Source organism: Leptodactylus fuscus, chromosome 1 (assembly GCF_031893055.1).
Source record: "Leptodactylus fuscus isolate aLepFus1 chromosome 1, aLepFus1.hap2, whole genome shotgun sequence".
Taxonomy (NCBI): domain Eukaryota; kingdom Metazoa; phylum Chordata; class Amphibia; order Anura; family Leptodactylidae; genus Leptodactylus; species Leptodactylus fuscus.
This window is the reverse complement of record NC_134265.1, coordinates 207,506,559-207,519,621: the sequence shown is the minus strand read 5'-3', so window position 1 is coordinate 207,519,621 and position 13,063 is coordinate 207,506,559. Positions and strand designations below refer to the sequence as shown.

At 44.3% G+C, this 13,063-nt stretch overlaps 1 protein-coding gene across 1 annotated transcript in view; it reads left to right on the top strand.

Moving 5' to 3' along the window:
• The window catches only part of GRIN3B (glutamate ionotropic receptor NMDA type subunit 3B), a 116,920-nt gene extending 104,308 nt beyond the window's left edge, over positions 1 to 12,612 (top strand). The window contains exons 8-9 of the mRNA XM_075282939.1: positions 4,873 to 4,940; positions 12,056 to 12,612. Coding sequence (XP_075139040.1) covers positions 4,873 to 4,940; positions 12,056 to 12,356 — 369 coding nt within the window. The 3' untranslated portion in view covers positions 12,357 to 12,612. The remainder of the gene's footprint in view (positions 1 to 4,872; positions 4,941 to 12,055) is intronic.
• Positions 12,613 to 13,063: the final 451 nt, after the last annotated feature.

Sequence of the window (13,063 nt, the reverse complement as noted above, 5' to 3'; positions counted from 1 at the left end):
AAAATATGGGCACCTCAACAGAAAAGTGACATTAATATTTAGTACATCCTCCTTTTGCAAAGATAACAGCCTCTAGTCGCTTCCTGTAGCTTTTAATCAGTTCCTGGATGAAGGTATTTTGGACCATTTCTTTCTACAAAACAATTCAAGTTCAGTTAAGTTTGATGGTCGCCGAACATGGACAGCCCGCTCTCAAATGATCTGAAAACAAAGATTGTTCAACATAGTTGTTCAGGGGAAGGATACAAAACGTTGTCTCAGAGATTTAACCTGTCAGTTTCCACTGTGAGGAACATAGTAAGGAAATGGAAGACCACAGGGACAGTTCTTGTTAAGCCCAGAAGTGGCAGGCCAAGAAAAATATCAGAAAGGCAGAGAAGAAGAATGGTGAGAACAGTCAAGGACAATCCACAGACCACCTCCAAAGAGCTGCAGCATCATCTTGCTGCAGATGGTGTCACTGTGCATCGGTCAACTATACAGCGCACTTTGCACAAATAGAAGCTGTATGGGAGAGTGATGAGAAAGAAGCCGTTTTTGCACGTACGCCACAAATAGAGTTGCCTGAGGTATGCAAAAGCACATTTGGAGAAGCCAACTTCATTTTGGAAACAAAGATTGAGTTGTTTGGTTATAAAAAAAAAAAGGCGTTATGCATGGCGTCCAAAAAGAAACAGCATTCCAAGAAAAACGCTTGCTACCCACTGTAAAATTTGGTGGAGGTTCCATCATGCTTTGGGGCTGTGTGGCCAATGCCGGCACCGGGAATCTTGTTAAAGTTGAGGGTCACATGGATTCCACTCAGTATCAGCAGATTCTTGAGAATAATGTTCAAGAATCAGTGACGAAGTTGAAGTTACGCCGGGGATGGATATTTCAGCAAGACAATGGTCCAAAACACTGCTCCAAATCAACTCAGGCATTCATGCAGAGGAACAATTACAATGTTCTGGAATGGCCATCCCAGTCCCCAGACCTGAATATCATTGAACATCTGTGGGATGATTTGAAGCGGGCTGTCCATGCTCGGCGACCATCTAACTTAACTGAACTTGAATTGTTTGTCCAAAATACCTTTATCCAGGATCCAGGAACTGATTAAAAGCTACAGGAAGCGACTAGAGGCTGTTATCTTTGCAAAAGGAGGATCTACTAAATATTAATGTCACTTTTCTGTTGAGGTGCCCATACTTTTGCACCGGTCAAATTTTGGTTTAATGCATATTGCACATTTTCTGTTAGTACAATAAACCTCATTTCAATCCTGAAATATTACTGTGTCCATCAGTTATTAGATATATCAAACTGAAATGGCTGTTGCAAATGCCAAAATATTTCGAACTAAAAATGATTAAGATTAATAGGGGTGCCCAAACTTTTTCATAGGACTGTATACCTAGACAGTCATACATATACCATATATACTCACACATATACATTATACATATACAGTGTTGGCCAAAAGTATTAGCACCCCTGCAATTCTGTCAGATAATACTCAGTTTCTTCCAGAAAATGATTGCAAGCACAAACTCTTTGGTATTATTATCTTCATTTATTTTGTCTTCAATGGGAAACCACAAAAAGAATTGTCAAAAAGCCAAATTGGATATAATTCCACAGCAAGCATAAAAAAGGGGTGCCGTTCGCAGGCAGAGAGCAGCAGGGGCGGATCCAGGGCCGGGCGAGCCGGGCAACCGCCCGGGGCCCCGCGGCAGGGCCCGCATCTAACAAAATGCAGGTCGGGTCAGTCGGCAGGGCAATTGCCGAGGGCCCCAGCACTGCAGCAGCGGCTAATAGAGAGCAGCCAGCGCAGAGAGCTGCAGCTACTGATAGAGGACGCTCCACTCAGCGTTCTGAGGAAGCTCCTCCTCACCCCCCTTCTCTGGCTGCCCTCTGTCAACCAATGAGAGGGTGAGGAGAGCCCAGGAGGCAGAGCTTATCGCTCTACAGAAGATCCCTGCCATCCTGCACACGTGAGAGGGAGAAGAGGAAGCTTCAGCAAACTGAAAGTAAAGAAAGAACACACAGGTACAGGCTGGAGGGGGGAGGGGGGGTTACACTTACTATGCCTATTAATATCAGGCATTTGGAGTTATTCATTTAGTTTTAGTAACTCCATGTGCCTCATATTAATAGCAACTAACCCCATCATGTCCCTCACATTAACCCCCTGTGTACTTCACCATAAGTGTTACTGATGTGTGAGATATATGGGGGTACTAATCATGAAGATACTTCATTATTACCTCCGTGTCTCTCACATATCAGTAACTCTTATGTGAGGCACACAGGGGGTTAATGTGAAGGACATGATAGGGTTAATTGCTATTAATATGAGGCCCATGGAGTATCTAAGTTGTAATGCACATGACTGTACTTTTTAGGGCTCGGTCACATCTGCGCCCGGTCTCCATTCTGCAGGTTTCCGTTTCCTGCACAAAACAGAGCAGGAGACGGAAACCTGCAGCACTCTTTCATTTGAATGGGTGAGAAAGCTGTCTGGCCGTGAACGCCGATGAGCTGAATACATAGGCGTTTAAATCAGGAGCTGTCAAAGTTCAGCTCCTGCTTTAATGCTGCGCTCCGGCATTTGTAGCTGCGATGTGATGACGTCACATTGCGCCTACAATATGTGTATGAGTGAGACTGCGGAGAGAGCGGCGGGGGAGCAAGGGAAGGAGAGTGGTTTTTTTTGTGTGTGTGTTAAACATTAAGATGGAACATAATATAGGGGGCCCATGAAACTGGGGGCAGATGAAGGGGGAGGGGGGAGAACGGCATGACACTGAGGCAGATGAAGGGGGAGAGAACATCATGACACTGGGGCAAATGAAGGGGAGGGAGAATGGCATGACACTGGGGCAGATGAAGGGGGGGAGAACAGCATGACAATGGGGAAAATGAAGGGGGCGGGGAGAACAGCATGACACGGGGCAGATGAAGGGGGGTGAATGGCATGAAACTGGGCAGAAACGGGGGGACATGAAACTGGGGACAGAGATGGAGGGGGGGACATGAAACTAGGGGCAGATGAAGGGTGTATATGAAACTGGGGAAGAGATGGAGGGGGACGTATAATTTACAGGTGACTGTAGGAGGATTATACTGTGTGGGAGCACATGAAAAATTAATGGGAATGGGCGGAGTCAACATAAAAGCACAGCGCGCCGCACATTTTCTCCCTCTTTCTTACCTTCAAAAGGGAGGTATGGGTTACAAGCACGAGGCTTGGTGGTGCTTCTATGCCACTGGCCTTGCGTGCACGCTCCCAATGCAGCTAATAGTACACAAATAAGGTCAGTTTTATAAGTTGGTCAAGCACAGCGAACTAGTTAAAAAAACGCCTCAAAAATGCATTTTTTGGGCTAATGTTTTAAAAAAATCCTGGGGGGGACCCCCAGACCCCCCGGTAAGTAGGGCCCCGCCAAAGTCAATTGCCCAGGGTGACAGGGACAGCTTGTCCTGGACTGGCTTAGGAAAGCATAAATGCCACCCTCCCTGGGGCCCTGACATAGCGCCGCCTGAAGTGCTCGCTTCAGGTCGCCTCATGGGAGGTGTGGTGCTGTATACATATTAACACCTTAACTACCAGCCCATAGTAAAATTATGTCGGCACTGACAGGTCCTTCTTGTCTGCCCTATAGTAAAATAACGTCGGGTGCCGAACTATGTTAGCTGACAACCCGGTGAACATCCGTGGGCCGGCCATTGCCCGATCCCAGTCCGGCGATCGCCACTATTCATTGAATAGTGACGGCCGCCATTTTGGAAGGCCTTGTGGCCTAAATCTGTAAATCTGTGGCCTAAAAACTAAAGAGTAGGCCTATACTTACCTTTCGCTGCGCTGATCTCTGCATTTAAGCCCCCTGCTGGCCGGAAGATCCAAGATGGCGCCGCCATAGTGTTTTTTTGCTGGTTTTTTAGAAGAGGCTCCTCCCAGAGCATCAGCAGCACAGTTCTAGATGGCATGGGCAACCAGTGGAACTGCACATGCACTGTTCAAGATCAGCATCACCGTTTTTGTTTTTTTTAAAAAAGGCAACCAATCAAATTTCTGGAGCAGTTCTACATGCAGTTTTTTGTTGGAAGCAGCCTTGGGAAAGGAACCCATCTAGGCTCTGACACACACCTTTGCATATTCATAAAAATATTTTTAATAATGAATCAGCATTTTGCAAGGATATAGGTGTGAGTTTGATCAAGAGAGTTTACAATTCAAAGTACCAGGGCTAGTTTATTAAAGGGTTATTCCTATCCAACCCCAGTCCCATGTCCCAACCTGTAAGGCAAGATTTACAGGAACAGCTGTGCAGTGCTGTTACCATAAGCACCAAAGAGGATAATGGGAAACAACATAACAAAGCTGAGCTACATTGTTTCCGGGTAAACACGTGTCAGAGCGAGGCGCTTCAAAACAGATCCCGTTGACTTCAATGGGTGCCAACTTACGCACGCTACACATTGGAATCAATGGGATATAAAGCCTCCCATTGATTTCAATGTGTAATCCGGCACCTATTGAAGTCAACGAGATCTGTTTTGAAGCGCCTCGCTCTGACTCATGTTTACGTGTCTAAATGAGCAGCAAGTCACTACATGGAAACGGAGCCTAACATAGCTAAATGTGCTCCACTACTTCCATAGCGCATATTCACCTCGATGGCAGTTATAAGAACAGAGTATAGAAGCACTGCTCGGCTGTTCTCTTAAGTCCCGTGTAGGGGTTCTGAAATTAGGAACATTTATTTCTATTTTGGCAAATTGCTGCCCTTTTAAGTATTGCACTGCTGCCAGCATTCATTTAAATAAATTTTTACTTGTGGCGATTCCTTTTTTTGGCAAATTTAACCTATATTGCATTATTTACAGAAAATACACCGAGCTTTGAATATGATAAGTGAAGACCAAGATGTGAAGCTCTCAAAACCTGACAAACGGTAGGCTAGACTTTACGTTCTACTTAACTCATTTCAATAGATAGATAAATCAGAACATTATAGGCCCTACAGTTACACTTTTGATTTACAGTCATGGCTATAAGTGTTGGCACTCCTGAAATTTTTACAGAAAATTAAGTATTTCTCCCAGAAAATTATTGTAATTACACATTTTGCTAGACACGTGTATTTCCTTTCTTTGTACTGAACAACACAAAAAACTGAGGAAAAAAGGCAACAAATCTAAAAATGGCCAGACAAAGTTGTGGTTAAATAACTTTATTTCAAGCATGTGATGCTCGCTCAAACTCACCTGTGGCAAGTAACAGGTGTGAGCAATATAAAAATCACACCTAAAACCAGATAAAAAGAAGAAAAGGAGAAAAGTTCATTCAATACTTGCATTGTGTATCTGTGTGTGCCACACTAAGCATGGAGAACAGAAAGTGAAGAAGAGAACTTTCTGGGGACTTGAGAACCAAATTTCTCGAAAAAATATCAACAATCTCAAGGTTATAAGTCCATCTCTAGAGATTTTGATGTTCCTTTGTTTATGATATGCAATATAAATCAAGAAGTTTACAACCCGTGGCACTGTAGTTAATCTCCCTGGACGTGGATGGAAGAGAAAAATTGATGAAAGCTTGCAACTCAGGATAGCCTGGATGGTGGATAAGCCGCACCAATCAAGTTCCACAGAAATTCAAGCTGTCCTGTAAGCTCAGGGCGCATCAAGGTCAACGCAAACTATCCAAACCATTCTGTGCATCCCCCATACTCTAGGACTTCTTACCAAGACGCATAAGACTGACCACACACACATACAATCACAAGCTTCAAGAAGGCTCTGAAGACTCACCTATTCAGGAAGGTCTACAACCCCCAATAACACTACTGCCACCACATCACCATCTGAATAGCCTCTCCCCTCATCTTTTGCACTATTCCTCTACCCTCATAGATTGTAAGCCCTTGCGGGCAAAGCCCACTGTGCCAGTTTGTCACTGTTCGTACACGGTTTACCAGTAAGTATTTGGACACCTGTGGTATGATAGAAAACCAACATTATTCATATTCAATAGTTTGTAGAACCCAGCAGATGTGCTTCCTTATTGGATGGTATTGATAGACACAATACTCCTGGATGCCTGTTAAAACTTCTGGTGTATGTGAGCTATCAGTGCGGTTTCTCTGGCCAGTACTCGTCGGTCTCTATCTCCCAGTTTCGGGGGTCTGCTGACTCAGGGCACATTACAACAATCACCGTTCACCTTCTACATTTCACTTTGTAATCACATTACACATTACATTTTGGGTAATTCAGTTTTCTGAAAGTCCAAATGGAATAGATTCTTGTGAAATATATATATAAAATATAACTTTTAATAAATAAATTAAAAAATAGTCCTGCTATAAGATCAAAAAACCAACATGGACCGGTTGATAGCAATATAAAGTTAAAGTGATAATATATTCATAAGGCAAGGCACGGCAGTCTCCAAGAAAATTAAACTGGACCTACCCACCACTTAAGATGAAGTCGGATAATAGGAGGATGTATAATGTGTTTTGCCAGCCGGACCAAGAGAAACCTCAAAATAATGATAAACTATACAATACAAGGACAGTAAAGATACAGAAATACAAAAATACGCTAGACAGGGTGCGATTCTGAATATGACCCTACAGGACATTGCTCTAGTAGCAAATGCCCTGACAGGAGCCTGTTCCTAAAATAAGGCCACCCTAAGAAAAGAGCCCCCCCGACATAAAGCAATCACCCAAATAGTTAGTAATAAGTGAGAAATGTAAAAACAAACATATTGAGCATGCCTACCCGACATGCATGTTTCGTCAGAATGACCGTTATACACCACCAGGGGTTAAAAATGCTCAAAGCGTTAAGGCCAATTAGGGCAGAAGACAGACAGTGTGTTAAATGAGATAAACAATCTCACTGTACCAAATCATCTGAATCACTCCTCAAACACTGTTCAGATTGCAATGGAGAGTCATCCTATTTGCAAGACAATGTAAAGAGCAGAGGGTAAAGAACAATCCAGGCTGAAGTTACATAAATCGAGATAAGAAGCTCTCTGGAGTGCCTACAGGAGCATGGAGGCACTGTCGATTTTGGGTAATTTAGTTTGCTTGCTATGTCCCTTAAGAATCGACCATTTCTTTAGTACTCCACAATTTCCCCTTTCTCAAAATTGGACCTGCGTTCCAGGTCATGTGAAGTCAGGGTGCATCCAGAAGTAGGCCCAAACCTGCCCGGAGCATGGAAAGGTAAGTAACATGGTTTTTATGTTACTTTACCTCCCCTGGACCTCTGATCATTATACTCAGGGGTCTGAAAAGAATAATGATGTTTATGGGGCCTGTGGCATCACTTACCGATCCCGGCCCCTGCCTACAGCCTATTAAGAAAAGGAAAAACTGCAGGGGTAGCGGCTGGCACTAGGCCTCCTAATGTCCCCGGCCCTGTGGCAGCCGCTACCCCGGTAGTTACGCTACTGATCCATGTGCATTCTGGCTTGAGCCCCATGTGACCACAGAGACAAATCGGTGACCTCAGCAGTTGCTTGTACGAAACTGGTGATGCAAGTGCCTTCCCTCTTCAGTAACCATTGAAGCAACTGATTGGTCTCATTGGTCATGTGGGGCACAGAACTTTCAGCGATGAGGATATTACACCAGGCTAAATAGACTCCGGTGGACAATGGAGCGACTTGCCAGGAACAGGCGAGTATGTTTTGTTTTGGGTTTTTTTATATTACACCTCTCCCAACCTCTTTCAATTCCTGCACAATCCCATTATTTGGATGTAGTACTTTCTGCAGCTTTCTCTTTAAATACCATAAGTGTCTTTTTTTATTCCCACATAGATAAAACATAAACATATACAGTCCTATGAAAAAGTTTGGGCACCCCTATTAATCTTAATCATTTTTAGTTCTAAATATTTTGGTGTTTGCAGTAGCCATTTCAGTTTGATATATCTAATAACTGATGGACACAGTAATATTTCAGTATTGAAATGAGGTTTATTGTACTAACAGAAAATGTGCAATATGCATTAAACCAAAATTTGACCGGTCCAAAAATTTTGGTCCCCTTATCATTTTATTGATTTGAATACTCCTAACTACTTTTTACTGACTTACTGAAGCACAAAATTGTTTTTGTAACCTCAGTGAGCTTTGAACTTCATAGCCAGGTGTATCCAATCATGAGAAAAGGTATTTAAGGTGGCCAATTGCAAGTTGTTCTCCTATTTGAATCCCCTCTGAAGAGTGGCATCATGGGCTACTCAAAACAACTCTCAAATGATCTGAAAACAAAGATTGTTCAACATACCGTATTTTGCGGACTATAAGGCGCACTGGACTATAAGGCGCATTACCATGAGCGCCTTATAGTCCTGTCTAGGTTCATATATAAGGCGCAGCGCTGTCCGGTGCGCCTTATATGTGATTGAAAGCGGCGGCACGCAGACTTTGCCGGCGGCCGCTTAACCCCCCGCGCGCCAGCCGCTTCTATTCATTTCAATGGCACGCTTCCATTGAAATGAATGGAAGCGCTCGGCACGCGAGGAGTTAAGCGGTCACTGGCAAAGTCTGCGTGCCGCTTCCATACATTGCAATGGGAGTGTGCTATTCGAATAGTATTCGCTCATCTCTAACTTCAATTGTAAGAAGTTACAATTGAAGTTAGAGATGAGCGAATACTATTCGAATAGCACGCTCCCATTGCAATGTATGGAAGCGGCACGCAGACTTTGCCGGCGGCCGTTTAACTCCGGCGTGCCACCGCTTCCATCCATATATAAGGCGCACCGGGCTATAAGGCGCACCGGGCTATAAGGCGCACTTTCAATTTCTGAGGAAATCGTAAGATTTTATGTGCGCCTTATAGTCCGGAAAATACGGTAGTTGTTCAGAGGAAGGATACAAAAAGTTGTCTCAGAGATTTAACCTGTCAGTTTCCACTGTGAGGAACATAGTAAGGAAATGGAAGACCACAGGGACAGTTCTTGTTAAGCCCAGAAGTGGCAGGCCAAGAAGAATATCAGAATGGCAGAGAAGAAGAATGGTGAGAACAGTCAAGTTCAATCCACAGACCACCTCCAAAGAGCTGCAGCATCATCTTGCTGCAGATGGTGTCACTGTGCATCGGTCAACAATACAGCACACTTTGCACAAGGAGAAGCTGTATGGGAGAGTGATGAGAAAGAAGCCGTTTCTAGAGATGAGCAAGTACTGTTCGGATCAGCCGATCCGAACAGCACGCTCCATAGAAATGAATGGATGCACCTGGTACTTCCGCTTTGACGTCGGCCGGCCGCTTAACCCCCCGCGTGCCGGCTACGTCCATTCATTTCTATGCGAGCGTGCTGTTTGGATCGGCTGATCCGAACAGTACTCGCTCATCTCTAACCGTTTCTGCAGGCACGCCACAAACAGAGTCGCCTGAGGAATGCAAAAGCACATTTGGACAAGCCAGCTTCATTTTGGAAGAAGGTCCTGTGGACTGATGAAACAAAGATTGAGTTGTTTGGTCATACAAAAAGGCGTTATGCATGGCGTCCAAAAAAAACAGCATTCCAAGAAAAACACTTGCTACCCACTGTAAAATTTGGTGGAGGTTCCATCATGCTTTGGGGCTGTGTGGCCAATGCCAGCACCGGGAATCTTGTTAATGTTGAGGGTCGCATGGATTCCACTCAGTATCAGCAGATTCTTGAGAATAATGTTCAAGAGTCAGTGACGAAGTTGAAGTTACACCGGGGATGGATATTTCAGCAAGACAATGATCCAAAACACCGCTCCAAATTGAATCAGGCATTCATGCAGAGGAACAATTACAATGTTCTGGAATCAGTGGCGTAACTAGGAATGGCAGGGCCCCGTGGTGAACTTTTGACATTAAAAACTACTGTTACTTACCTGTCCCCCGGCTCCTACGCGGTCTTCTCCGCTGCTGTCCATGTTCAATGAAGTCGGACGTCACATGACCCGGGACGCAGGCCGTGTTCATGTGACGTCAGAGACGTCAGGAAGGAGGCCTGGCAGGATCGTGGAGAGATAAGTAACGTTTTTTATGTTCCTTACCTCTTCCGGTCCACCAATCATTATCCTCGGGAGTCCGAAAAGACCCCCGAGGATAATGATAGCAGCGGTAGCGGCTGTCACTGGGCCCCTAATGTCCCGGGCCTTTTGGCAGCTGCCTCCGCTGCTATGGCGGTAGTTACGCCACTGTCTGGAATGGCCATCCCAGTCCCCAGACCTGAATATCATTGAACATCTGTGGGATGATTTGAAGCGGGCTGTCCATGCTCGGCGACCATCAAGATTAACTTGAATTGTTTTGTGAAGAGGAATGGTCCAAAACACCTTCATCCAGGATCCAGGAACTGATTAAAAGCTACAGGAAGCGACTAGAGGCTGTTATCTTTACAAAAGGAGGATCTACTAAATATTAATGTCACTTTTCTGTTGAGGTGCCCATACTTTTGCACTGGTCAAATTTTGGTTTAATGCATATTGCACATTTTCTGTTAGTACAATAAACCTCATTTCAATCCTGAAATATTACTGTGTCCATCAGTTATTAGATATATCAAACTGAAATGGCTGTTGCAAACCAAAATATTTAGAACTAAAAATTATTAAGAGTAATAAGGATGCCCAAACTTTTTCATAGGACAGTATTGTGTATGTGTATTAATATGTAAAATAAGTAGTATATTATTTATACATAAATATTGGCTTCTTCAGTGTTTCTATAAGGGTATGTTCACACAGCGGAATTTGCATTCCGCGTGTGCACACTTCTACGTGGCTAGCCACAACAGGATGCCAGTGCAGTGCATCGGTATCCCGTCATGGCATTCCGCTCCGGATTAGGCCCAAAGAATGGGCCTAATCGGGAGGGAGCCTCCTGCCGCGGACGCTGCGGCTGAGTCAGCCGCAGAATCAGCAGCCAGATAGGGCAGCTCACTTCTTTTTTTCGCTACTAGCTAGTAGTGAAAAAAAGAAGTGAGCGGCTCCCATTGAAGTCAATGGGAGCCGTTTTTGGAGCCAGATTTTGATTCCGCCTCAAAATCCGCTCGAAAAAACTCTGTGTGAACATACCCTTAGTGTGCCTATAGATAAACCTGACCATGCTGGTAAACCATTTCAGCAATGGATTTGAACCATTATACTGACAGGTAACCTCATCTGTGCAAAAACTTGAAATACATTTTTAATCATATGACGAGTTTTATGTTAAAGGGATCCTATCATTCACACACTATTTTTTCTAGGTACCACGTCGGAATAGCCTTAAGAAAGGCTATTTGTCTCCTACCTTTCATTGTCTTCTCCACACCACCGTTCGCCTACAATCCCGTTTCTTGTCGGTATGCAAATTAGCTCTCTCGCAGCACTGGAGGCGTCCCCAATGCTGTGAGAGAACTCTCTCCAGCGCCACCTCCATCTTTGTCAGGAGCGTCCTTCTTCAGCCTCTTCTTCTTGCGGTGGCTTGTAACTTCTAGGCCTCGGGCCTTGGGCAGAGCGGACTGCGCATGCCCACAGGCCACGAGAAAATGGCCGCTTACAATACTGTGCAAGCAGCCATTTTCTCGTGGCCTGTGGGCATGCGCAGTCTGCCCTGCCCAAGGCTCGAGGCCTAGAAGTTACAAGCCACCGCCGGAAGAAGAGGCTGAAGATGACGCTGTTGAAGAAGATGGAGGCGGCGCTGGAAAGAATTCTCTCGCAGCATTGGGGCTGCCCCCAGTGCTGTCTGAGTGCTGGGGCCCGCCCCCAGTGCTGCGAGAGATAATTTGCATACCGACAAGAACCAGGATTGTAGGCAAACAGCGGCGCGGAGAAGACGACAAAAGGTAGGAGACAAATGGCCTTTCTTAAGGCTATTCCAACGTGGTACCAAGAAAAAAATAGTGTGTGAATGATAGGATCCCTTTAAGCTCCAAAATAGTTGCAACCACATTTGCAAAACTATGCCAAAGTAATGACCAAACTGTTTCTGGTGCCGCATTTGCTACACTCCATGTATTGTAGATTTCTTGGATTGCCTCTAATAGTAATAGAGCTATTTGTTTCTTTTAGCTGCAACCTGCAGAAAGAATCAGCTGCTGAACCCCAGTCTGTCTGGAATAACCTTCGTCACACTCCAGTACGCCAAGAGAAAAGGGTACACTTTAAATTAGAGACTGTAAACACCAAGGACTGTACATGTGAAAATGGACAACTGTGCAACCCTAAGGAACAAGAACTGAAAGAACTGGAGTTAAAAATAGAAGGTATGAAGGATGAGTTAAGAGCTGCACTAGTGAGAAAAAGTGAGCTGATGGTGATTTTGCAGCCTCCATGCAACCACACGCAGCAAAAAACAGAAGACAAGAGATGATACTCAGACTTCTTGGCTCCCAAACTTGGTGTAGTCGAATGCTCTGTCAACAGTGTCGACAGTCTATTTACTCAGTTCTTCCAGTGAGGAGTTGCAGGCAGTTTATGACTGGCAGATGGTTGCATAAGGCACAACAAATGAATCCTCAAGGATACTTACACACCAATAACATTGTGCAAACAGGTACAAGAGAATAGATGAACACCATGCAAGTTACGTATTACAACAAAAAAAATATTATCTTCTGTTTCTGGAATAAAAAACATGCCATTTTGTCTTGTTTACTGTGTATCTTCCACCATATTTCAACCTTACTTCTATTTAGTCTTCTATAATTCTTTAGCTTCCTCACTATTTCATTATTGTTGAAAAGTAGACACATGGTCATAGAAGTAGCTTATAATCTTACAAGCCTTGGAAAACATCCTACAGTACTAACCTCCCACCCGCCTGGCATTTTTGCTGTCAGGTCAGTGATGTACCTCATGGGATATTGATATTAAAGGGGTTGTCCAGGATAAAATACAAATTAACCCCTAAACTAAACCCCCTCCCCCACCTAACTTTACTTGTATTAAAAAAAAATAATAATAATAATTACCCGTATTCCTGGGGTAGTCATCTGCCCCAGGGACCCTTTCTGATAATCAGAAGACCGTTTCAGCACTTCCAAAGTGCAGCGTCATGCCATCAAAACTTAACAGTCT